The 27,891-nt window shown below is 41.8% G+C and overlaps 1 protein-coding gene across 2 annotated transcripts; it reads left to right on the top strand.

Annotated features, from left to right (window-relative positions):
• On the top strand, positions 1-26,886 carry OPRK1 (opioid receptor kappa 1). 2 transcript variants are annotated; one of them, XM_025394409.1, is made up of 4 exons: positions 1-241; positions 608-912; positions 17,107-17,459; positions 22,769-26,886. In XM_025394409.1, the coding sequence occupies exons 2-4, from the start codon at positions 656-658 to the stop codon at positions 23,299-23,301; spliced, it is 1,143 nt and encodes a 380-aa protein (XP_025250194.1). In that variant the 5' UTR covers positions 1-241; positions 608-655; the 3' UTR covers positions 23,302-26,886. The 2 variants fall into 2 exon arrangements, with proteins under 2 accessions (XP_025250194.1, XP_025250195.1); XM_025394410.1 differs by lacking the exons at positions 1-241; positions 608-912 and adding an exon at positions 13,489-13,703 and having other exon boundaries at positions 22,769-23,648.
• The last annotated feature ends 1,005 nt before the right edge of the window (positions 26,887-27,891 follow it).

Genomic DNA, 27,891 nt, shown 5'->3' with positions numbered 1-27,891 from the left:
AGCCGCGTCCCGGCTGCGTCCCGCCCCGCCCCGCCCCGCGGAGCCGCGGCCAGTAGTGGGAGCCGTGCACTGAGAGGCGGGGACTGCGCTCAGCGGAACAGCAGCCCTGGGGCCGAGAGTGGGGCCGGGGTCCGAGAGCAAGTGACGCCAAGAGCTGAGCGGGACTCTTGAGCGCGCGGTTCAGCACCTACCAGGGCGTCCCCTAAATTACCTCGCCTTCGCCTGTCTCTGGGAACCAGAGGTAAGCTTTGGGCTTTCGAGGCGCAGTTCTAGCTAGACCTCCGTTCTGGGAGGTGGGAAAGGGGCTTGACCCTGGGGGCTCAGATAGGCAGTCTGGGGACAGTTCCACCAGGGGCTGGTGCCTAGAAATGGTGAGGGAGGCACCTCAGGAGCTGAGAGAGAAGGAGTGAGCGCTCTTCTCCCCTCTCTGGCACCCAGCGGCGCGCCTGCTGGCGGAGAAGGAAGCGAGAAGTCTGTCCTCCCTGTCCTGTTCCCGGCGACTTGCGGCCAGGGTGGGGGTCCGCAGGCTCCGGGTCCCCAGCGGCGCCAGCCAGGGCGGGGGCAAAGTTTGCCTCTCCGCGTCCAGCCGGTTCTCTCGCTTCCGCAGCCCCGCAGGTGCCGCCTGTGCTGGTCTTCCCGCTGCAGCCGCCCCACCATGGACTCCCCGGTCCAGATCTTCCGCGGGGAGCCGGGCCCTACCTGCGCCCCGAGCGCCTGCCTGCCCCCCAACAGCAGCGCCTGGTTTCCCGGCTGGGCCGAGCTCGACAGCAACGGCAGCGCCGGCTCGGAGGACGCGCAGCTGGAACCCGCGCACATCTCCCCGGCCATCCCGGTCATCATCACGGCTGTCTACTCTGTGGTGTTCGTTGTGGGTTTGGTGGGCAACTCGCTGGTGATGTTCGTGATCATCCGGTGAGCGCGGGGTCGGCGCGGCGCGGGGGGCTGGGCAGGGCAGGGAGTGAGGGTCGGGCCTCGCCACTGTAGCGGCGGTGGGGGCAGCTAGCCAGGCGATGGGAACTCTGTTCTGTGAAGGATGCTGGAAGTGCTACAGGGTAGCCTCCTAGAAGAGGTGAAGGATTTTCTGGTAGTTTTTGGTGGAGTGCTGAGAGGTTCACACAGGCGAATCCGAGCGGCCAGGGGCATCTGGAAGATTTCAGAGTGACCCCCCCCGACTCCACCCTAGGGCCCAGCGTTTCTGCTGAAAACTCTATGCTCAGGGCAAGGCGCCAGAGTGCTGACAACAGGGTCAGGGTCTCCTGGTGAAGGGGTTAATCCATTTGCCTGGTTGCCTGCGCCAGTTCGTAGCACTTTGTTTTGCCCTTTGCAAATATTTCTTAAGATAAATTTCAAGCCCACCCAATGCACTGAAGATAATTCCGAATTTCCTGTGACTCCTCAGACTGGTGTTTTGGCTTATGAAACAAAAGCCTGATATGTGATCTAGCGTTGTTGATATGCATATAGGAGCCTTTTTAGTACCAAATGTCATCCCATTTGTTAGGAATATCAGTAAATAATATTTATCTTCTAAAGCATGGCCTGTGGAGATTTTCAAAAACTGCTTTGCTGTTTTTTTTTCCACCATGAGAAATTGAAGGTTTTATTTTATTATTATTTTTGTGTGTGTGGAAATTTCTTTAGGTCAACTTCCAATAATAAGTATCCCAATGTCCACGTATATGCTAATTTTCTGGTAAGCAAAGTGATTCTGACTTTAAGAAAGAAAAGCAAGAAAAGAAAAACCTAACTTTGTTCTGCACTCTTCTTGAGATAGATGTGTTTCCTTTTCTGGAAGCACTAGAGTTTTGTCAACACACCTGTGAGAGGGAGTAGGACACTTGTGTTCCTTTGAGAAGTCTCTGTGAAATAAGGGCGGGGTGCAAGTCACCCTGGCTAGGGACTCTGAAAGGATGAATAACTGATTTTTTTTTAAGCTTGATTTTAGTTTTGAAACAGGCCTTTTGTTTATTATGAACTTTAGCAACCATATCATGAATGATAGCATAAATCTTTCCCTTGGAATATTATCATAATAAAAATACTGCTTTATCTTTTGTTTTTTGTTTTGTTTTGTTTTGTTTGCTTGAGAATGTCAGGTCTTTTCTTCCTATGTATGCTCTGACATTAAAAACCATCATTTAAGTCTCCAAACACTTATTATAAAGCTCATTTCACCAGCAACTAGTGTTTATAGCTTGGTGCCCTTGGTTTTCATAATTGCCTATTGCATTTCGCAGAATTCTATCCATGATGAGTAAAGGAGGGAATATTTTAAAAGTAAATTGTTTGTCCAAGTCATTAGTAATCTGAGGGCTGGCCTCTACTAAAGAGACAATTAGACAAAAGAAAAGACAACTGTATTCTAAATTTTAATCAAAATTTTTAGGAGATCTTTGGTACAGAAGCCATTTTTTTGGTGGTGGGGTAATAGAAACATTGTTACACAAAAGAAAGCTCTAAGAAAACAAATTAGCTCTGTTTCTACCCATATCATATTTGGGTGCTCAAGTAAAACAGATACATATTATTGTTATTTGAATGAGCCCCTGAAGTCTCCAGTTTGAAAAGAGCTTTGTAGTTGCTCTACAACCTTTTGCAGACTGGAATTAAAAAGACTGAAGAATCCTAAAATAACATTTAGATGTTATGTGCAAATATAACTCCGTGGGGAACATTTGACATGGAAGAAGGAAAAAAATCCTGTAGATTAGCTAGGACTTTTAATGGATAGATTTCCCAAAGATATCCAACACTAAAGTGTGTTATAAGGGGATAAGTTCAGCTAAAAATATAAAAGGAGTTGGATAGTTCACATACATCGTTCTCCATTCTCCCACTCCATTCTCAATGCTTAAAGGTTACATTTGATGATAAATGAAAAGCGAAGAGTTCTACTGCCATCCTGGAGTGCCAACCTACTGAAATCTAGCTAGTTCACTGATGGCTAGGGCACATACATCTCAAGTTCTTCACAAGTAAAAGGTTAATGTCTAGTGAACCTAGTTCACTTAAGTCTATAGCTAAGAGGGAAAAGGAGTATTTAGCATTATTTCATAATGATAGATGGTTCAAGGATTGAAAAATAAAACCTTTGAAGAAGAATTGATGTACTTGGGTTTATTTATCTTAGGAAATGAAGAGACTGAAGTTGGAGAGAGGGTGGCATAAAGTGGCTTGCATTGTGATCATCAGGCTTGAGTGCAAACCAGGGTGTGGAGGCCCAAAGCCCTTGTAACTGAAGAGACTGAGTAGCTGTGCTTGAAAGATGGAGGCTACTATTTTAAAATATTTTACATGGGAAGGGCTCCTAGCATAGTTCAATCTCATAGAAAATAATTGTAGAAATGGAACTTAGATGGTCAGAGTGTGGGCAGGCGCAATCTAGACTGTTCAGCTCAGACCTGGGGAGGCAGAGCTGTGGAAAAAGATTTGGCTACTTTTAGGCCTGCCTTACAAATAGTTTTTCCCACCTCGGGTCCCTGGAGTGCTGCCTCGTATCTTCTGATTTAAAGTTTCAAGAGTTCTCATCATTTAGTGTGTACCAACTGACATAATCCCTTGATAATTAGGGCACATTAACTTTCACTGAGGAGACCTTAAAATGTAAGTGCTCCAGCCTCCTCACTCACCAGGCTTTGGAGTTTTTGGTTGTTGGGTGTGAATATGGGTGTGACCCTCAGGATTCTTTTTTTTTTTTTTTTTGAGACACAGTCTGACTCTGTTGCCCAGGCTGGAGTACAGTGGCATGATCTCAGCTCACTGCAACCTCTGCCCCCCAGGCTCAAGTGATTCTCTCACCTCAGCCTCCCGAGTAGCAAGGATTACAAGCATGCACCACCATGGCCAGTTAATTTTTGGTAGAGACAGGGTTTCACCATGTTGTGCAGGCTGGTCTCAAACTCCTGACCTCAAGTGATCTGCCGGCCTTGGCCTCCCAAAGTGCTGGGATTACAGGTGTGAGCCACTACACTCGGCTGACCATCAGGATTCTAATCCTGTGGTCTCACGACTTCCTCCTGTGCAGGATTCCCCCGTGCAGTCTTCATTTCTTATTAATTAATGAACACCATGACACCCACACCCCTCTGCCCTGCCAGAGGGAGCCCTACCTCTGACATCGTAAACATCCATTCTCCCACTCTTACCACAACTTCATACATGTTCGACTGTCTCCTCCCTTAAAGAAAGTGACTGACACTTAATGAACACTTAATATGTGTCAAGCAGGTAAAGCTACCTTCTTCACATGAATTATTTAATCTTTGCAACTATAGGTATATCATTACCATACCCACTTAATAGATGAGGAAACTAAAGCACAAAAGATTGAAATAAACTAAGGTCACACCTGGGTAACTCACAGGGCCAAAATGATCCCAGCGGCCTGACCATAGATCCTGCGCTCTTACCCATTCTGCTCCTCATTTCCCACCATACCACTCCTGCAAACGTTTGGATTCTTTCTTTCCAGGAGGTTCTACATTTTCTCCCAGACTATCTCTTTTTCTCTTCCCCATCCTAGACTCCATGAGCTATCACTTAAAGCTCTGTCTTGACAACACACTCACGTGTCCTGCCTTCTTGTACTTCTGCCAGTGTCTTCCACTAAAGCCTTAACCCTTGATTAAGCCAGTAACCTACCTTCCTTATTCCTATACCCAGCTAGTTGGATGCTGTTGGATAAAATCAATTTTATCTTTGTCAAGACAAAGTCACCACCTTCAAGTATATCTGACCCTAATTCTCCCTAGACATTTTTCTGTGCCCCTCTTCTATTTTCCAGAAAGAGCCAATTCCTTCTTTCACTTCCCATTTTAAAAAATGAATTCAAATCTACACTTATTCTGAAACCCTCCACCTGATCATATTCTCTTCATGGTCATATCATATTCCCTTCATGAGTGGTCTTACCTAGTAGTTCACCAAGACACTGGAGTGCAGCCCTCAGGAACACTGCTTCTCTACATACGCACACTGGCAGCCACCCTCCCTGCATTCTGTTTTGTCTCACAGGAATTTTCTCCTTCCTTCTATCCAAGGCTAATTCCTGCTCCTGGATTTTGAAGCTCGTTGCCTTCTGGGGTCTTTACCATATAAGCTATCTCCTTTCTACTGTGTCTGCAATCTCTCCCTCTTCACCTGCTCTTCAGCACATGAACATACCCAAGTGTCTGTCATCTTACAAGTAATCAACAACCCACTGTCCACCAACCCTCCATTTTCCTCATTTCCTTAGCTAACGTCTTTTCATCTGCCTGCCTGTCGTGGGTAGGCAAGCTTCTTGGAGGAGTAATCCCTCCTCTTTGTTTCCTTTTCTTCCACCCGGTCCTCTGCCCTGAGCATTTGAGCTCCCCCCGTGCTCCTTCACCAAAGCCCTGGTGTGTGTTTCAGATGGTCGTTTTAGGTCACTTTCACTTGGCTTGTGTGGATGGTCTGGCATGCTTGGGCAACCTTAGGTCCTCACTTTCTCGAATAGCACCCTCTTCTTGGCTTCCCTCGCATCCTCTGGCATTCTCCTTGCCCCCCTGCACAGAATGCCCTTCCTCTGATGTTTCCTAAATGCTCATATTCTCCAGAGCCTTCTCAGCCCTCTTCTGTCCTCACTTTGCACATTCTCTGTATTAGTCATGGATCAGCCGAAGAAGCAGGACCAGTAGGGGATGTCCCTGTTAAGAAATTTCTCACAAAAAAGTGGCATAGCTGACTGTGGGACTGGCTAAGATAGGAAGTCAGGAGAGACAAGCTGCTGCTCTCCAGGCAGAATTTCTTCTTCCTCAGGGAGCTTCGGCTCTGCTTTTAAGGTTTTCACTGATTGGATCAGGCCGCATTTTCAGATTACCTAGGATGATCTCCCTTGCTTAAAGTCAATGATTATGGACTCTAATCACACCTACAAAACACCTTTGCAGCAGCACTGAGATGAGTATTTGAAAACCTGGGGACTAGAGCCCAGCCGAGGTGACTCATCAAACTGACCATCACACTCCCTATCAATGGTTTCATCCATTCTTGTGGCCATAACTGTCAGGTACATTCTGACAAATCCTAAATCTAATTCTCTCTCTCTCTCCCAGTTATCCATTCCTTTCTGCAGACTCAGCTGGCCTCCTTCCTTCTAAATGGCTCAGTGTGATTATCTCCCTGGCACCTCAGGTTTCTAGAGCCTCCATTAGTTTGCTGAGGCTGCCATAACAAAGCACCACAGACTGGGTGGGTTAAGAAACCCCTGTTGTTGACTGTCTCACAGTTCTGGAGGCCAGAAGCCTGAGATCAAGGTGTCTGCAGGACTTTCCCTGAGGCCCGAGGCCTCTCTCCTCGACCTGTAGATCCGGCCTTCTCCCTGTAACTTCACATAGCCTTTGCCCTACACATCTGTGTCCTAATCTCTTCTTATGAAGACACCAGTCATATCAGACTGGGGCCCACCCATATGGTCTCATTTACCTTAATTATCTCTTTAAAGCTCCTATCTCCAAATGCAGTCAGCCCTCATTCTATATCTGTGAATTCTGCATTCATGGATTCAACCAATCATGGCTGAAAAATGTTGTTTTTTTAAATTGCACTTGTACTGAAGATGTACAGACTTTCTTTCTTGTCATTATTCCATAAGCAGTAGAGTATAACAACTATTTACATAACCTTTGCATTGTAGTAGGTATTATAAGTAATCTTGAGGATCTGCATAAGTTACATGCAAACACCACCTCATTTTATGTCAGGGACTGGAGCATCCATGGATTTTGGATCTGACAGGGAGTCCTGGAACCAATCCCCCAAGGATACCAAGGCAGGACTGTACAGTCACATTCTGAAGTACTGGGGCTTAGGACTTCAACATAGGAATTTTGGGAGGGCATGGTTCAGCTCAGAACACTGCCCATCCTCTTTCTGTTCTCCTTAAGAGGGCACTCTGTCAAGCTTCAGTTTTCACAACAATTATTTATATGTTCTCGTTTTGTTTATTTTTGTAAATTAAATGTAAGGATAAACAAGAAAAATTTATTAAGAAAAATAGGAGGAATCAGACAATTCTTTGATCCTTGGTCTTAAGTTTAGCCTATTCCTTTTCTTATTAGTTGTAATTAATTTGTTGCTGTCAGAATACAGACCTATAGGGTTCCATCTCTCGTGAACCATCCTCTGGGAGACCTTTGCTTCCCTACAGTTCAGCCTCAGCAGTATTGAAACCTCCCTAATGGGAGAACTTTGTAAGGGGCCTAGAAGAAAACAAAACTGCAAAGGTACTATGGAAATGGTTACATTTCCTGACCTCAAATTTCTGCACCAAAGGGAGCCAACTCACCCAAACTTACTAGGCATAGAGCTTGGTCCTTATAAAAATACTCATCTTCTTGCTTATAAGTAGTGGGATACAGTGTTTCTTCCCCAATCCACTGAACAGAAGTTCCAGGCTTCCTCTGCTGGGATTATCTTAGGTTATGTGCCATTTACTGACTCATTCAAGTCACCCCTGAGCCAGTCTGGGCCTCATGGTTGTTCTTTTCTCAGTCTCACCAAAACTATGTGGCTGTCTTGGAACTAGAGAAGTGTGGGACGGAATGGGGTGACAGAGTGTCTGGCACAATGCCTGCCTCTTCTCTCCCAAGTTTCTTCTTCTCCCTCCTTGAAGTACCTGTTGTAATCACTGTTGAATTACTGATAACTTGTTGTAATCACTGTTAAATTACCTGTTGTAAACACAACTGTAGTTGTGTGTACATACATGTTCCACATTCTCACAAGTGTCAACATAGCCTACCTTAGATAATATCACCAAATCACATGTACAGAGGCATTCAAAAAAAGCAGAGGTACAATATCGTACCTGTATAATTCACCAATGGCTGTTCCCTACAGGACACCAGTCTTATTTTAGGCTTTGGTTAATATAGTATGTTCTAATTTTTCTTGAAACTGTCTTTAATTTCTTCATCCTGTCTTTAAACAGTTTCTTTAATACAAATGTAGCAAAAATAACTTCAGAAATTATTTTCAAGAGACTATCTTTCATTTCTCAAAGTAATTTGTATACATTTGACAACCTTTTGAAAGAGAGAATTGCAACTGCTTACATGGATTAACCAAATTATTTTCTCCCCTGTGGGATGTGTGATCGCAGATGGAGGCCAAAGCCTTGTGGCACTGTTTTCAGGGATCAGAGACTATACAACTGCAGAGAGAGAGAGAGAGAGAGAGAGAGAGAGAGAGCAAGAATGCGAGAAACCAGTTGGGTGATCAGGTATAGAGCTCCTAAACTTTAATAGACTCCAGGCAAAACTGTAGCCTTCAAAATCATTTCTTGATTTGTTGACTTTACATGTTTTCTGATGCCTGTCTCAGAGTTAGTTTCAGAAGGAATTTGCTTCTCACTGGTACAGAATAGCTCCTCTCCATGACTCATTCAGCTGCATCTCAGCAGCAGCAATATTTTCATGTGGCTGTGCAGTTGGCACCTCCCTTCATTCCCGATTAACTTGGATGCACTTAATTGTCGTGGCCCCAGGAGTCTCTGTGTTCAGCTAAAAACCTCAAATTGTATGGCTGCAGGACAGTTGCCTTTTGAAGGTTTAGCTTATGTGGTTTCAGTGGTACAAGTAATACATGCTTAGAATCATATTAACAAGAGATGGTTTCAGAATAACATTTATTTATTCCTCAACAGAAAGATCAACAGTCGTCCCTTTTTTTCCCTTTCTTTGGAGGGGATGCAGGTTTATGTATTTGGTAAGGAAGGCTTATATATGAAGAATAGATTTTAGGAGGGGGATAATACTGTAAATGGCTTGTTTAACACTTGCCTTCTCCATTGGCCAAGCAGGTTGAAATTTCAATGGAGGACGACAAAACCATGTGATGAATTCAGAGATCCCAAAGGAACTGGTTTGAAGCTGGGCAGGGAAGCCTTGGATTAAGAATGGCTGGAGTTACATGCAGTCAGAGATCAGCTATGACAGGACTGATTTTCAGAGCTCCTGTTGAGCTCACACAAATTCACAACACACCTATGAAATGAAGATTGTTAGAGCTCGTTTACAGTTGAGGAAATCAACTACAGAGGTTTAATGAACTGCCCAAGGGCAGGCAATTGTTAAATGATCAATCCAGTATCACAGCCCAATTTGCTTAGCCCTGAATCTTCTCAGCGCCCTCTGCCTTACTGGGTTGCTTCCTGTCCAGTGGAGGACTGGCTTCGTGGGAAGAGGGCAGCACAGGAGGGCCATCATCCCCCTCTCCATGTGCCCACACTCTGTGGCTTGCTCTGACTTAGGTCAGCTTTCTGTATAAAAATAGGAAAATTAATTTTAAGTATCCATATATTGCTAGGCATCCAGGTAGTTGTGCCCTAGGAAAGTGCACGCCAGTCATTAGCAAGGTGCCGTTTTCTTACAGGTGCTGTTGGGCGTGAGAAGTGCTTACCCTGCATGTACCCCTGAATGCACTAGAACATTCCTTCTGGGGGTCCAGAGGCGCATGATTCCCCAGCCGGGACAACTGAAAGGAGGAGCTTAGCAGCTCCCGGGGGCACTGGCTGTTCCCGTGGAATCATCGCTCCCCGTTACCCTTCCTTCCTTGCTTGCTACCACCCTGCATGGACAGCCTGCCCCTGCACGGGGCTGTGCATCGGGATCCTGATCGCACGTGGCTGCCTGCTGTTCTCTTGATGGCTTTGCACTTTGCATGCAGGAGAGTGATTCTGGAGAGCTGCAAGGGCCTGGCTCCTATGTGAGCATGACTCCTTCAGAATGCTACAGACTGAGGGATATCAAAGTCAGATCCTTTGAGAAGCAGTGAATTTAATTTCCTTATCTTTCCTTTCCATTTTCCTTTTTCCTTGCTTTCTCTTTTTCCTTTTTTTCTCTTTTCCTGTCCTTTTCTTTTCTTTTACCTTTCTTTTTAAGCAGACAAACAAACATAGAATCTGTCTCTGTCGCCCAGGCTGGGGTGCAGTGGAGCGATCAAGCCATCCTCCTGCCTCTGCCTCCCTCCTTTCTTTTCTAAAATTAATAAACTACTGCCCCTTTAGAAAAAAAAAAAACCCTACAATTTCAATAGTAAATAACCCAGAAGAGCGTATAGCAGTTAATTTCATTGAGGTGAACGGAAACTAACTGAAAAATTTAATGAAACACTCTATGTTTTTAAGTAAGTTCCACTGAGAAGTGACATCAGCACGGTCATCAATCTTCATTTTATTTTTATTTTTTAAACAGACTTTCAAAAAAGCAGTTTTAGCTTCACAGAAAAATGGAAGGAAAGTTACAGTTCCCATATACCCCATGCCCCCACACATGCACAGTCTCCATTCTCACATTCCCCCAGAGTGGGGCATTTGTGGGACTGATGAGCCTGCGTTTACACATCATCACCCAGAGGCCATACTTTACATCAGGGTTCATTATTTTCCCCCCCAAGATTTGGTGAGGCATAATTGACAAATAAAAATTACATATATTAAACATGTACAACATGGTAATTTGATACACATTAATTTGTGATTACCACAGATTACACAGCCATTACCACACACAGTTACCATTTTGTGTGTGTATGGTGTGTGTTGGGGGTGGGTGAGTACACTTAAGATCTACTCAGTAAGCAAATTTCAAGATAAGCAATACAGTATTGTTGATGCTAGTCCCTGTTGTACATTGGATCCCCTGAATTTTTTCATCTTATACTGAAGATTTGTATCCTTTGACCAGCACTCTCCGTTTCCCCCACCGTTTCTGATCATTTTGCACATAAAATCTAGAATGCCATGCATCTGGAAGACACGCCCAGGAAAATGCTCGTTGTCAATACAGAGAAAAGAGCTCCCAAACTCATCTCTCATCATGCTCATCTTCCATCATTTGTGAAAAAGGACTGCATTTTCCCTGCTGCTGCAGAGCTTTCCTCCCAATGAGTTTGGTGTCCTGAGCATGTTTGGATTCCAAGGGCAACTCTAGTGTTGTAAGAGAGCTCCCAGCTTCCTGTGGGTCAGTGGCATTTGATCACATTCGTGTTTTCACCAAACAGCATTTGTTCAGGTGCATTCTATGGACCTTTAGGTTTTTGCTGTATTAAAGGAATCTATTTAGAAAATCACCAGGGCTTTTGTTTGTTTTGTTTCCTGTTTCTTTTTTATTATATTGGAGCTGAAGTTTGAATTCCCACTGTCTCACTAGTTTGTGGTTTCAGGCAAGTCACCTACTCCCTTTTAACTCAGTTTTCCCACCCCCAAAAATGGGCCTATGGAAAAATTCCAGAATGTACATGACATTGTTTTGTCCATTGAGGAGTAGTATTTAATGTATTATTACAGTATTTCTGCCTGGGCCTTGCCCTGTTTCTCATGCTATATGTTTTCTACCCTCATGATACATACTTGACCGTCCTCATCAGAATGCTTTTTAATCTTGAACTGCAGGAAGTGGCAGTATTTATGTCTCTGATAAAATACCTGATTTTTAAAGAAACCTTGGAATAAGACAAGCCTGAGTTCCTTTACTTATTACATATAGATTCCAAGAACTGAAAAACAAGAGAGTATTTTTTTTTAAATTTATTTATTATTATTATACTTTAAGTTGTAGGGTACATGTGCATAACATGCAGGTTTGTTACATATGTATACTTGTGCCATGTTGGTGTGCTGCACCCATCAACTCGTCATTTACATCAGGTATAACTCCCAATGCAATCCCTCCCCCCTCCCCCCTCCCCAAGATAGGCCCCGGTGTGTGATGTTCCCCTTCCTGAGTCCAAGTGATCTCATTGTTCAGTTCCCACCTATGAGTGAGAACATGCGGTGTTTGGTTTTCTGTTCTTGTGATAGTTTGCTAAGAATGATGGTTTCCAGCTGCATCCATGTCCCTACAAATGCTCATCATCACTGGCCATCAGAGAAATGCAAATCAAAACCACAATGAGATACCATCTCACACCAGTTAGAATGGCGATCATTAAAAAGTCAGGAAACAACAGGTGCTGGAGAGGATGTGGAGAAATAGGAACACTTTTACACTGTTGGTGGGATTGTAAACTAGTTCAACCATTATGGAAAACAGTATGGCGATTCCTCAAGGATCTAGAACTAGATGTACCATATGACCCAGCCATCCCATTACTGGGTATATACCCAAAGGATTATAAATTATGCTGCTATAAAGACACATGCACACGTATGTTTATTGCAGCACTATTCACAATAGCAAAGACTTGGAATCAGCCCAAATGTCCATCAGTGACAGACTGGATTAAGAAAATGTGGCACATACACACCATGGAATACTATGCAGCCATAAAAAAGGATGAGTTTGTGTCCTTTGTAGGGACAAGAGAGTATTTTTAAGACGTTTTCTCAACCTTTTTTTCTTCAGAAGAAAGTGGGGGCAGTGGTATCTTACGGGATTGTGATATGGCATATTAGGGCTGTGGTAGGTAATGAATGACAACAGTAACAACAGCAGGAGCAGTCATGTGACAATGAAGGCTGGCGTTCACTAAGCAATTATCAGGTACCAGTCTGGTGCTAAGTAATTTTATGCATGTCTCATTTAATCATTATGACAACTTCATCAGACAACATGAAATTCCCCAAACAGTGTCTGTCACATAATGTCATCAATAAATGTTAAAGTGATTTTTTTCCTTCTGGTTTTCAGGGCCCTCTGTGGCCTGACACTACTGTTCCATCCCAGGCAGCCACCTGTGACTCCTCAGCAGAATCCCTGAACCAGGAAATCCATTTCCTCATTGACTCTGAATGAGACACTAGCCAGAAAACTTCTCTCTCTGTCCAAATCTTTTTCAAAACTCAAGATCCTGCTAAGTTTTCTCTTCAAAATATGTCCTGATTTCCTCACTACACAGCAATCTTTCCCTTGCATGTATTCCTATAGTTCACATTAGAATCTGGTCTCAGTTTAAAAGATCCTCAGAGCCAGGGCCTGTATACTGAGTTTTTCAGTCATCCTCAAAGTCTAGTATATTGCTACTGATGGGGTAGGGGTTTAAAAACGTGTTAAAAGAAATGAAAGGGTAAAAACAGGGGAGGGGCCATGCACATAACTGGAGAGGGAAGAGAGGGTGCATGCGTTACCATGGGGGACAAGTGCAAGGGAAGACCCAGAATAACTGAAATCAGTGCAACTGAAAGTGTGTTGGTTTGAAAGGTATATGGTAATCAGTCATCAAGATTAAAGGCATATTATACTATTGTCATGAAGGTAAAAAGGAGTTCCTGATTAAAGAAGCATCACTGAAATTTAAAAAACAGCAAACAAACCTAGGCAATGCACCTCAACAGCAAAGCATGCTAATAATCCAATAATTACCTCTTCTACCTCCTGCATATTGTCTGAGTACAGCCATGCATGGAAAGGACAGAAAGTCCTGAGGGTGCCGTGTTGCAGGGTCAGCTCCGCCTTCTCAAGTGCCACCTTTCTAGCGTGGTGAGTGTCACGTCTTCCCAGAAACCCTGCCTGGTGACATTGGTTCCTGACATCTCAGCAGATAACTTTGTTCCCCTCACCATCACACAAGCACCAGTGGCTGCCAATTTTGAAGCCACCCCTCATTTCTCTGTAAAGAGAAGTACACTAGGATGGTCTTGAGTCAAGGTGTCATTGGGGAGCATTTCTAAGTCTCTGGAACACCCTCCGCCCTGTTGCCTGGCCACCGTAGCCTTCCCGGTGCTCACAACTCAAGTTCCCTAGGTAAGCCCTCTTTCCCGGCCTGCCCCTCACGTCCCATTCCACGCACCGTACTGTTGTTTTCAGGTCTGTTATGTTGTCAGTTTAGCCAGGACAGCCCACGGACTTTGCTCTTTTCATACCATATGCTCCTGCGGTGTGTATGCTCAAAAGTGCAGCCATGAGCTGCCACCCCACTTCCAGCTCCTCCACACAAGCCAGAACTTCCCACCCAGATGGTGCCATTTTGCTTGAAATGCTTGTGAATTTTTGTAAAGCAGTGTGGGTGAAATGGAAAATAATTTCATATCATAGCGTAATGAGAAAGCTTGCTTGTTTTTTCAGTGGTGGACATACAGTGAATGAAAAGACTGGCTAATTCTGTTGCGGTTAGGTACAAACAATACCCCGGGGCTCAACCAGACTGCCTCTGAGCGTCACAGCCTTGCTTTATATTCATGTTCACAGAGTAGTCCAGTGTAGTACACAGAAGACTATCTATAAATATTCTTGAAGTCATAGTTTATTCATTACTTTTAATTATACTCTATGAGTTCTCCCCTTCTAGTGTTATAGGTTTATACGCATGTGTCTTCCAGAAACCTGGAAGAGGGGCCCTGCCTTGCCATCCCTTGCAGATCCTCCCACTGAGGTCCTGCCTCTGCTGACACCAAACAAATCACTTAACTTACCTGAGCCTGACTTTCTTCAGCTATATGAGGCAAAACACATAAGTCTCTCAGGGAAACTAGAAGGGCAGTAGTTTTGAGAATCAAGCAAGATACGTGGAAGTCAAAATACCGGACTTTGCAAATTACAAAGTGCTGGGGAGATGTAAGAATACACGAATTGGGATCAAACCCTTAGGTTTAAATTTCTGCTGTGCCTTTTATAGTTATATCACTTTGAGAATTTTAAAGAAAATCCTGTGATTCTTAGTCACTTCATCTATAGAGTACCAATACCTACCACGTGAAGGGACTGTGAGGACAAAACGAGACAAAGCTTGGGGAACGCCTGGCAGAGGGCCTGACGCGGGCACTTCAGAAATGTGGTCAGTGTGATTATTGCCTATGCTCATCTCTCTGAGATCTGAAGATGGGGTTTGAATTCTTTACATGTTCAAGTCTTACGCAGTTTCATACATCTATTGGCTATAAATATTTTGAAAAACTAAAATCAAGCTATTACTCTACATTGTGTGACTACTTAAAGATGCACATTACATTTTATAGTAATTTATGTATCATTCCAAAATTCATGTTCTTTGTGTCCGGTCCTGGGGCTCATTTTTATTCTCACCTTTTATATTTAAGCTGAATTGGGTAAATATGACCATGGATGTTACCTAGAAACTATATTCTTTTCTGCTTCCTGTGGTAACTGGTGGCTTCCACCCACGTAAGGAGGGAGGTGGGATTTGGGGAAGATGACATAGATTAGACATGCTGTCTGGTTCAGGTGCATTCATTCATTACCCCTGGAACTCTGTGACATAAATATTATAGTTTCCATTTTACAACTGGGGAAACTGAGGCTCAGGGTGGTTAAGGACCCTCTAAAGTATACTTGTTAGTTTGAAAATTAAGGACTAGGACCCAGGTCTGCCTAAGTTTATAGCAAAAAGAATGCCACTCTGACTTCATAAAGAAAGAGGGGGAATATCAGGGTCACAAAATACAAGAGCAGGAGTCAGATTCCTGCTGGAATCCTTGCTAGTATCGGGGGTTTTGGGGTGGGAGGAGTTGAAAGAGTAGAAGGTAGGTTTGTAAGATGCATTTATTTTTCAAACATAAAACCATATTTTTAAGAAAATATCTGAATAGATAGCATTTCAGTCTTTCTCATTAGAAACATGTGACTCCTTCTCAGTAACGGTCCTTGCTTGGCTATCTCTGTTTTTGTAAAGCCTGTGCTATGAGACCGTGGCCATCCATGTTTAGTCACTTTCTAAAACTTATAGGTCATTTAATAATGTCTGAATAGAAAGTGTAAAGGCAAAACACATTTTTAAATAAACTCCTCGCTTTCCAGATTAAATCACTCTTTAGTAAACAGAACATCCAAATGGAAACCAACAAATACCAACTCTAGTACCCGCCTTCACAATGCCTTCCCAGCTGACCCCAAACACAGCCACTTCCTAATGAGCAGAGATGGGAGGTGGGGAGGAAAGGCAGCAGATACTGAGGCTGGAGTGTGATTCTGTGCATCAGGCCATCTACTGCCCTTGTCTTATGTACTGTGAGTTAGGTTTTATGATTCTTATTTAGCAGGAACTGAAACTCAGATAAGTCATTCTCTGAGTTCAGACTCAGGACTGTCTGAGTTCACATGAGACCACACTGCCTCCAAGAGGAGCCAGGGCTGTTCTGTTCTATCGTGAAACGTTCAGAGTTGTTTCTCATGTGGAAATTCATGTATCAAATGGGGCACACTTGCATTGTGGCAAGGTCTTCAAACCTGAGGCTGTAGAAAGTAATCGACATATGGATTTTCCCAACATATTTCAGCTCTTGGCTTTTGAAAACCTGATGGTATGGTTTGGAACTTTTATTTAATACTCTATGGATATTTGACGAAGCATTCTCTAAGCAAAACAACCCTCTGAATTCAGTCTTAGTTGAAAATGAAGTTGTCCTAAACATCATGTTATGATGTAAAGAATAACTCAGGCATAAGAGCAATCTTTCTTACCTACCTTGAAAATTACTCTTCCCTCAATTGGAAGATGAGACATATTATGTGCTTAGAAAATATCTCAGGGAGTAAAGAAAGAATTATTTCTCTCCTACTGTACCATACTATGCTTAGTGCTATGACACGTGTAAGAGCAGGATTCAACCCGCTTTATTTATATAACATATTTAAAATGACAAATTAATGGTGCACTGGAGAACAAAAATCAGCAAACCTAATTGTGTTTCAGTGATTGCAACTGAACATATATCAAAATGAAAACCATTTTGTAGTTTCAAATGACATCATAATTATAATGATTGATTTCTCAAAATAACTCTGAGGAAAAATATGTTTTAAACAAGTCAAAGAAAATGAATATAGTATTTGAAAAATGCTCAAAGCCAAACGACTCTGGGCAGGATTAAGATGAATTGTCAGCCACAAAATAAAGACCTGTATTATATGCAATGCTAGATCTATATGTCTATTCATCTATCTCTGCTATCTTCTGTATCTTCTTTATTTAAATGTTTTAAAGCAGTAGAATAAACAATAAAGTCAGAGATCTTTGTCCATTTTTCCTATCAATGTCTAGAACAGTCCTTTTACATGTTAGACCCTCAATGAATGTAAGAATAATTGAATGAAGAAGCAAAATCAGTAATCCAAAGGCTATCACAAACACATTCACCTTATGGGTTTGACTTGAAAATGGAGGGAAATGCTATTGTTTCTTTTCTTTTAGATACACAAAGATGAAGACAGCAACCAACATTTACATATTTAACCTGGCTTTGGCAGATGCTTTAGTTACTACAACCATGCCCTTCCAGAGTACAGTCTACTTGATGAATTCCTGGCCTTTTGGGGATGTGCTGTGTAAGATAGTAATTTCCATTGATTACTACAACATGTTCACCAGCATCTTCACCTTGACCATGATGAGTGTGGACCGCTACATTGCCGTGTGCCACCCCGTGAAGGCTTTGGACTTCCGCACGCCCTTGAAGGCAAAGATCATCAATATCTGCATCTGGCTGCTGTCGTCATCTGTTGGCATCTCTGCAATAGTCCTTGGAGGCACCAAAGTGAGGGAAGGTAAGAGCAGTCATTTTCATTCCATTCATAAAAATGTAGCTTCAAATTACAGAGACTTTTAATTTGAGAGTGAGTAGGCTATATATCTAGTAGAAATCGATGCCAAAAGATGGTGGAAATGTAGCGCCTAAATCCATGGAAGATGAGAAATAGAACAATTTTGTGTCCTTTTCCACCTCTAAACACAGAATGCAATCATGACATTGCCAGAAGAGAGATGCCTGACCTGTCTCCTCTTCTGGCAATGCCTAGTAGAAAGTGGAGGGGTGAGGATGAGGTAAGAAACCACAGGCGTGTGGAATTTTAAAGTACAACCTGGCAATTCTAGGACGTACCTTCTCATTCCTTTTTTTTCTCTTTAACAAGGGATACAAATTATTGGCGACATATGCTCGTTCTTTCCTCTTTTATTCCTAAAGGATAACCTCCAAATCACTATTTTTAACAGCTTTGACTGTAGGCCATTCAAAATCAAGTTAACAGATGGATGGTAGTTACAGATGAGCAGAACCACTTGATTTTGGACATATCAGGTTTTACCCCATGCAAACCAGCCAATATATATATATATTTTTTTTTGAGATGGAGCCTCACTCTGTCACCAGGCTAGATAGAGTACAGTGGCGCGATCTTGGCTCACTGCAACCTCTGCCTCCCGAGTTCAACCAATTCTCCTGCCTCAGCCTCCCGAGTAGCTGGGACTACAGGCACACGCCACCATGCCCAGCTAATTTTTTTTTTTTAGTAGAGACAGGGTTTCACCGTGTTGGCCAGGATGGTCTCAGTCTCTTGACATGGTGATCTGCCTGCCTCGGCCTCCCAAAGTGCTGGGATTACAGGCGTGAGCCACCGTGCCCGCCCCCACGTTGATGTTTTTCCTGTATTTCTAGGACAGTAGTTCTTACTCTTGAGCAGAGTCACCTGGGTACTTTAGAAAACACTGCTGCCTGCATCTCACCCCTGAAGGGTCTGATTTAATTAACCTGGGGTACAGCCTGGGTGTCAAGATTTTTGAGCTCTCCCCAGGTGACTCTGACCTGCAACCAAGGTAAGAGGTACTGTTCTAAGAGTTTTGCTTTACTAGCAAAATATAAAGGTATGGAAAGCATCTTTGTTGCTCATAGAAATTCATGATGGGGAGGCGAGCAGAATAGTCACTCTGGGCCTTACTCATGCTGTTAAATGCTCCAGCAGGTATGTAAATGCTCCAGTTTATTAGGGGATTCATAATACCTGTGATAGCAGATAACTGAGTATATATAGTGAGGACTTTCAAGGTCATAGTGAAAGGGCAAGACGCTAAAATCATAGCTTGTCTTGCATGATACATGGTTGGTTTGTGTTTAGACTTTATTTAGGTTTCAGTTGACAGTTTTAGGTTCATAGCAAAACTGATCAGAAAGCATAGAGAGCTTCCATTTACCTCCATTTACCCCACACAGGCACATCCTCCCCCACAGAGTGGTACATTTATTATAGCTGCTGAACCCACACTGACGCGTTCTCACCCAGAGCCTGGAGTTTACAGGAGGGCTCACTCTCCAGGTTATGCGTCCTGTGGGTTTGGACAAATGTATAATGACTGTATTCATTGTTTTTTAATGAAGCTGATCTTTTCCCTCTGAAACTACAAAATGAATTTCTAGCATAGCCACAGCAGGTGTCAAGCTATACTACTAGGCAAATTTTAAGAAATGCCCAGCTTTCTTTATTGTATCTGCATTTTAAAATATGATTAATCACACATAGGATTTTGTTTCTTCATGCCTACAGCGAATAGAAATAAAGTGCAAGAAACTCTTTTGAGGCAAAGCTTTCACTTTGTGAACATAAAATGTTGACTCTAATATTTTCCATACTGTAGTATATGTGTGTGTACTAAGTGAGGATTTATAGTCCGCCCTTACTTTTATTATAGTAGCTAAGACTTATTATAATCACTGTAAGCAGAAACAGTATATTCTTAACAAAATGAATACCCACAAGAAAAGCTTTAGTTTAGCTATTAGAACTAACTCTATAATTATGACAAGCATGAGATGCTGGAACAGGAGCCATCAGAAGCCGCAGCCCACTGATATTAATATAGAAGGAAATGAAAGTCTGCTTGTTGAACTGAGGCAGTTGTATGGATACTTCAACCTGAAAATGCCCCCTTCTTCCTGAAACAGAACATGTAATAAAAATGGCATGCTTGGACAGGAATTTCTTTTTTAAAAAATGCTTAGTTTTTATGGATTCATAATAGTTGTACATATTTAGGGGGTACCAGTGCTATTTTGATACAAGCCATACAATGTGTAATGATCAAATTAGGGTAATTGGGATATTCATCACCTCAAGTATTTATCATTTGTTTGCGTTAGGAACATTATAATTTCACGCTTTTAGTTATTTTGAAATATATAATAAATTACTGTTAACTGTAGTCACCCTCTTGTGCTACCGAACATGATCCTTTTTCTTCGAAGTGTATTTCGTGTGCATTAACCAACCCTGTATATCCCCTTCCCCACGACTCTTCCCAACCTGTGGTCACCACTAGAGGTTCTACTCTCCATCTCTGTAAGTTCAGGGTGTTTTTTTAACCTCCCAAATGTGATGCTTGATGACATGTGATATTTGTCTTTCTGTACCTGGCTTGATCCCCTTAGCATAACGTGAAGTGCACTGGAATTCTTGTTGCGTCAGCACTCTCTTTACGCTACAAATTCAGCTTCATTGACATTTCTGGAGGATATTTCCAACTCTGTAATGGAACGTTTGTTTCCCAAAGTCTTTTTTTTTTTTTTTTTTTTGAGACGGAGTCTTGCTCTGTCACCCAGGCTGGAGTGCAGTGGCCGGATCTCAGCTCACTGCAAGCTCCTCCTCTCGGGTTCACGCCATTCTCCTGCCTCAGCCTCCCGAGTAGCTGGGACTACAGGCACCCGCCACTTCGCCCGGCTAGTTTTTTGTATTTTTTAGTAGAGACGGGGTTTCACCGTATTAGCCAGGATGGTCTCGATCTCCTGACCTCATGATCCGCCCGTCTCGGCCTCCCAAAGTGCTGGGATTACAGGCTTGAGCCACCGCGCCCGGCCTGTTTCCCAAAGTCTTGTAAGGTAGCTGTTGTTGATTATTTCACCCAGTCATCTAATACTTAACATCTCCCACTACATGCAAGACGGTTTGTTTGGGAGGAAGCTGAGCCTCGGAGTTAAAGGTCTATCCAAATTAAACAGCAGCCCTGTGTGGCTTCTGCTTAGCTTAGCTTAGCCAGTGACTTTTCCATAATAACTACTGTAATTAGGACACACTTTCGAGGGTTTGTTATTCATGTGGTATGTATTTGTTTGTTCATTTATTTAACAATTTATTCTCTTTATGCACCACATGTTCCAAGTACTACCCTAGGTGTCAGGGATTCAATATTGATTAAGGCAGGCTGGGTTTCTCCACCAAGGCAGTTCACGTTCTAGAGGGAGAGAAAAACTTTAGGAAGGTAACACACAAGTACAGATCAGACAAGCTTCTGTCTAGGAAATTGGGTGAGTATAACATGTAGACAAAGTATAAGTTACCGGGGAGAGGACCATTTAAGAGACACATCTCCATCTAAACATCTCTGAAGTGACATATAAGCTGAAGTCAGCCACAAAAAAAGAGCTAATGCTGAAAACAAAAGCTAAGCAGAAAAAACCAAACCAAACCATGGTCCCTACCTCCAAGGAAACTCTTCTACCAGATTCAACAAACAAGTCAAAACCCAGAATAGAATATTTATATTGTATTTAATATAAAATAATAATATATAATAATATAAAATTGTATTTAATATAAAAAATAGATTTTTTTTCATGTGTCACTCATCAAAAGTTATTTAATGGGTATCTTATATTCTATGATAATAGCAGTGATTCAAAAATAATTTACCATAAACACTAAAGCAAAAGTTAATAGTCTTCATAGTGTTATTACTTTGGACAATGACTTTTTAAAAAATCAAAAACGACAAATTTCTCTGGAAGTGTTCATTTACTACTCCAAGGTTTGATCTGGTATTTCATTGATACATGAAGGTCTCTAAGATAGTTGTCTTTATTAATTGTCCAAAATGATTACATCCTTTTTACTTTAAAGTATATGTAATTAACATTCTAGTAAGATGGGATATTCTATTATCCCAATCTATTAAGAGTGAATTAAAATGTTTTAGAAAACATTAATAAAGCTGTTTTGCTATTTAAAAAATATTCATGCGCAATTTTTGAAGAAGATTTTTCCAATGTCAGAAGAAAACATTCTCATTATAGTAATCATACTCACGGTGTTGCTCATGACTACCTTGTCTGTGAGGAAGGACCAGGGCAAAGAGAGCTCTGCTCTGTGCTCGCTGACTGCTCGGGGCAGGGGTTGGAAATGTGGGCTGGCTGGTGTTTGGGGAAAGGCGAGCCCATGGGACCCCCATTAAAATAGTTTAGAAGGTGTCCATCCTGAGTCCCTGGTCTTCTTAACATTAAGGCTACTCCAAAGAGAATACTACCCAGCAAAGAGAAGCAGAGCAAATAAAGCAATTTTCTAAGTAATCACATACAAGTGTTTGTTTTATCTGAGTTACATAATAATGTTGGTAAAAATGAAAATAAATGTGCCTGATTTACTCAGAATTCCCTTGATGATGATGATGATTCTCCCCACCTCCTCCAAGGGTTTTACTTGTGTTTCAGTAATGCCCTTAATCACGAGTGTCATTGGTTCCATTAAATCACAATACCTGAGTCATATTTAAACAAATTTCATATCAATTTCTGTTGACCCACATAATGATTTCCTGTAAACCAGTTAATGTTTTTCAAACAAGTTGGCTTTTGTTAAACTCAGTGACTAGTTTTGAAATATTTAGTCATTTATTACAAATACACATTAGCTTTTTTATTGCCAGAGCCTTAGGTCTGGTAGAAGTGTTAATGAATGGAAATAGAAATAAGTACTCATGCTATATATTAACTCTTTACCTCTTCTGCAAGCCATCAGTGTCAAACCAACTTCTGCAGCTAGATGAGCAAGATTGTCAGCTAATCTTAATTCTACAGTATTGTGTATGTTACCAGTAAACAGTGACTGTCATCATTGTTCCATGCACAAAGATTAAGATGGCTAATAAAATACAGAATTCATTAGTAATTTGGTGATCTACTTCAGGTAATGTCATCTTACTATAATGGGACCATTGCAATAAAAGGTATTAAAATTCACATTTAAAACACTTTGCAGCCACGGTAATAACAATAACAGGTTTCTGTGTTGTGGTTTTTATTGCCCTCCTCCAGACGTGGATGTCATCGAGTGTTCCTTGCAGTTCCCAGATGATGACTACTCCTGGTGGGACCTCTTCATGAAGATCTGCGTCTTCGTCTTTGCTTTTGTGATCCCTGTCCTCATCATCATTGTCTGCTACACCCTGATGATCCTGCGTCTCAAGAGCGTCCGGCTCCTTTCCGGCTCCCGAGAGAAAGATCGCAACCTGCGTAGGATCACCAGATTGGTCCTGGTGGTGGTGGCGGTCTTCATCGTCTGCTGGACCCCCATTCACATATTCATCCTGGTGGAGGCTCTGGGGAGCACCTCCCACAGCACGGCTGCTCTCTCCAGCTATTACTTCTGCATCGCCTTAGGCTATACCAACAGTAGCCTCAATCCCATTCTCTACGCCTTTCTTGATGAAAACTTTAAGCGGTGTTTCCGGGACTTCTGCTTTCCGCTGAAGATGAGGATGGAGCGGCAGAACACTAGCAGAGTCCGAAATACAGTTCAGGATCCTGCTTACCTGAGGGACGTCGATGGGATCAATAAACCAGTATGACTAGTCGTGGAGATGTCTTCGTACAGTTCTTCAGGAAGAGAGGAGTTCAATGATCTGGGTTTAACTCAGATCACTACTGCGGTTTGACATGAAAAGATAGAATTTTAAATAAACTTTTAGAGATCTTATGGTCTGAAGTCATCAGATGCAGACCACGTTCGTGATCAGTGGAAACATCAAGGATGAAAGATCCACGCAACACATGCACCTCTTCTCTAGGGTACAGAAGTGAGGCAGACCCTCAGTTCCTCTGATGAACGAGGGAACCCATCTTTTCCTTCTGGTTTCCTAGATAAGGTTCAGCACCGGTCTGCTGTGGCTTTCCTATGAAATGTAGTTTCAAAGCTCGGTTTAAGAAAAAAGGAAAAGAAAAAACATTGCTTTCAGAACTCAGCGGGTATCCAATCCAGATGTTTAACAATGACAGCAATGACCTCCAATGGAATGAGAACTATTTCCAGGGTTCATGCCCAGCCCACTGTATGCTATGTGGACACGCATTTCATGTGGCTGTGTGGTGAGAATTCCAGCTTATGTATGGCTTGGACCCACATCTGAGGAATCTGATGTTCACTTATACCAGAACATTATCTTGCTATTTATGAAATTATTTAAACATTCAAAAGGTTGTTTTTAACATGGTTTAATTTCTCGAAAACTACAGTTTTTTTTTTTCTTAGCATGCTATTCAGGTAGACAGTCTTATAATAAAGCATGTCCCATTGTCAAGAAACAAAGTAGTGTGAATATCACTGAAAATATATATAGTATCTTCTGTAAATAATAGTACATGTACAAATAAGGAATAGGCTTGCCTCCCAGCCAGGCGATTTCCTGAGGGCACACTAGTGATATCCCCTGAGTTGCTAAGTTGATGCTGAGAAATTTTGCTGGGAATTAGTCATGGCATGATCTCTTTCAGACTCCCTGAATACCATTTAGTCCTGTAACAGTGCTCATAACTCATGTGTTAATGAATCACAAAGGCTTCAACTAGCTCCCAGGTTGTAGCCTTAGCAGGATCTAGTTTATTTGCCACATCTCTTTATGAATATATAGCGATTCGCAGATCCTCTCTATTCACGGAGAGGAAGGTGTTTTGCTTCTGTAGATCTCAAGGTACTATTTTGTGGCTCTCAGCAGGAAGTAGAATTGTTCCTAAATGTGTGCTGAATGAGGACATGATGTCCCTCCTGGTGCCAGGACACATCCTGCATGGCATTCTGTGAAGGGCATACCTGCTGAGGATAATGCCAGGAGCAGCACATTTAGGGTAATTTTGCTAAAACTTCCAGATGACATATAAATTCCCTCTTTTTCCCCCTGAAACTTACCATTTCAGAGGTAATGGCTTTTTCTGTAATTTGCCTGAGAAGAAAAAAGGGATAATTTAGAAATAACACTCATCTCCGAGCCTATATATTATTAGCGCAGCATCCTCTGGAATTTAATAGAAAAAATGAATATATAGCCCTATGTAACTACAGACATCATTAAAACTGTTAGGTTCTGTTCACCATGCACTTTCTTGGTGGTGTATGTACTCTCACCTTTTGGAAACAAAACCTTGCATTGAAGGTTTTACACATGGCTTCAGAATGTTACTCTGACCATGTTTGCCTCCACTCCAGATTATCATGGCACCGAACGCAGATGACATATGGCAGAATGAAAGTGATTTCTCCTAATGAAAATGAAGTGCTCTTTTGAGTATTTCTTGTTTTATTGAAATTCCTGGCTGCCCTTGTATTTTTATAACTGAATGTAAACAGGAATGGCTTAAATACTGGTTTACACTAATCCCATAGTAAAAAATCTTGGCTATGGTACAGGAAGGATATCTATATAGAGGATAGTTCCAGAAACAAGCCCTGGTGAAACAGGAAATATAAAAACTTCTTGATGGAACAGGAAAACCCAAGAGACTTCCTCGTCAGATTCCTTTGCAGTGCAAAATATAACAGAGATAGGATTGTGAGATGAAATCAGAGTAGTGTGTTTCCTTTAATTTTTTCTGTCTTCTTCTTCTTTTGTTTGTTTGTTTGTTTGTTTGTTTGTTTTTGAGACAGAGTCTCACTCTGTTGCCCAGGCTGGAGTGCAGTAGTGTGGTCTTGGCTCACTGCAACCTCTACCTCCTGGGTTCAAATGATTCTCCTGCCTCTGCCTCCTGAGTAGCTGGGATTACAGGCGTGCACCACCACATCTGGCTAATTTTTGTACTTTTAGTAGAGACGGGGTTTCACCATATAGTGCAGGCTGGTCTCGAACTCCTGACCTCTGAATATTCAGCTGCCTCAGCCTCCCAAAGTGCTGGGATTATAAGTGTGAGTGGCCACACCTGGCCTGTTTCTTTTAAGTTAGCACTTCACATGCTCTCATAGCATTAATCGCCATTATTGGTTTGCCTGATTTTCCTTCATCTCCTCATATGTAAGTCCGCAACCCAAGGAAATAATAGTAGCTTGTATGTGTCAACGAAGGGTGTCCAAGCTTCTTGATTCTTGTTAATACCGACTTACCAACATTGAAAAAGGAGCGAAGAAGGGAATATCATTTTAGGGTACTGCTTTAAAGGAATGATAAACTAAACAATGTGGTAGGGAAAATACCACTTGCACAAATGTATTTCTTTGTCAAAGTGTGTACATGCTTTCTGTATGTCCTATGTCCTGATGTGAAGCAGGGACCACATTGCCATTTATTCATTGTTCCAGACAGTGCATTTGTTCAAACCCTTCTGGCTCTCTGATATCTCTCATCTCTTGATGTTCCTATTCTCTGACCTCAACGGGGAGGACACTGTTGTGTCTCTTTGAGACCAGAACTGCATGTGTTTAACCTTCAGATCCATTCTCTACATGAACCCTATCTTTCCACCCTGCTAAGAAGGTCTGGAAGACAGGTCCTAGCGAGGGGTCAGAGAAGGCACAGAGAAATGAACCAGCCATTCAAGGGCAGCACTGAGGAGGAAACCCCCCACTCTAACTGGAAGGAGAGTGGAAACACTCTTCGTGTCTCAGAGTAGTTACCAATCTAAGAGCATCCCTCGAGTTTAAGTCAAAACTCCAGGCTTAATACTAAAAATAATACATCATTTGGGAAAATAGCTTGGAGAAAAAAAATCAATAGTCACATAAAATCTTAAGAAAATGGTTCTATTCTGTGAAATATTACTGAGAAATAAAGTTCTTCAATGTGTATAACTATTGTCAGACAATTTATAGGTGTTTCATCTAGTCCTGGGACGAAATAAGATGACTCACGCAATGCAGGGAGCACATTAGCTGACTTTAAATTGGAACATTGTAAAGAGAAAGCTGTGAAAGGTTGTGTGTCCTGTCAATGAGATTTATTTTCTAACCAAGAGCTATTTGGATGATTCAGTGTAAATCTGAAAATCACATCCAAAAAGGGTATAACCCAGCTTCCTTAAGGCAATTTTCTTCTCTGAGATAAGAGTATACTCATATGTTCTTTCCTATAATGTATATTATTTTATCTTGTACTTTAAAAGATGATAATTATGCATTGTATATACAATTGTGTGCCTTGCAATAAAATCAAAATTGTACCTGCTAAAAATCATGACAGTCAATTATTGTGGTAAATTATTTATTCTGTAATTACTTCAGTGATGCTGCACTTCAACAAGAACAATGGAAACTGTTTCTCAAAACTATAAGGGTTACTCTAACTTTCCATCCATGACAATGTTGTGGGTGATTAGTGGATAGAAACAAAATATGTGGGGATCTAAACTGTGATCTTTAGTTTCCAGACCTATGAATTGTGGGGATCTAAACTGTGGTCTTTAATTCCCAGACCTGTGAATTGCTTAGGATAATTCACCTGTTTTCACAATAATGCTGCGAGGACCCCAGGATCAATGTGACCTCCTGCCCTCACAATGAAAATCCACTTTTTTCACTACAGAAACATGCAAAATTCAAAATCAAACTGTTCCATCAATAAAAGCATAACGAAATAGCAACTCCACCTGGAAGCACAAGCAGCCCCTGCCCTGCTCCCAGTACAATACAACCACATCACTGCCAAGAATGATCTGTTTCTGTGTTCTAAACACATGGTATTTTACACACAAAGAACAACTTAAAATCCAGTATCACGACAAAAGAAAGATTTGTGGAAGTAGAAGCAAAACTTAGGCTTGGGAAGTAAAAAGGGACTCATTCTGCTAATTGGGAAGAACACACTACTAAGTCCTAGTCTCTTTTCAAAACAAAGCAAATTTCTTATTCCTGTTTATCTTTGATTGGTAAGTCCATTTCATAAGGGATTGGAGTGCAAGTGTGGTAGGGCTCTCCACTTCCATTTTTAGTGGAATTTTTGGTTGCTTAATGAAATAAGGATAAAAATAAGTTAGAAAAAGTCTAAGGAAATAAGAGAGCAAACAGTTTTTCATCTGAATCAGTATCCTTTCTTTGCACTGGTTGTTGTGTATTTGGGTATATAAATTCTGAATATGGAATATAATTAGAAACTTATTATCTAAAGAAAATTTTAATATATCTGGGGAGAAAACTCAATATATAGCAAATTTTAGGCCTTATAATATCTTCTTTATGATTA

Source organism: Theropithecus gelada, chromosome 8, assembly GCF_003255815.1.
Source record: "Theropithecus gelada isolate Dixy chromosome 8, Tgel_1.0, whole genome shotgun sequence".
NCBI classification, from domain to species: Eukaryota; Metazoa; Chordata; class Mammalia; order Primates; family Cercopithecidae; genus Theropithecus; species Theropithecus gelada.
The sequence above is the reverse complement of the archived record's forward strand: the minus strand, read 5'-3'. Positions and strand labels throughout refer to the sequence as shown.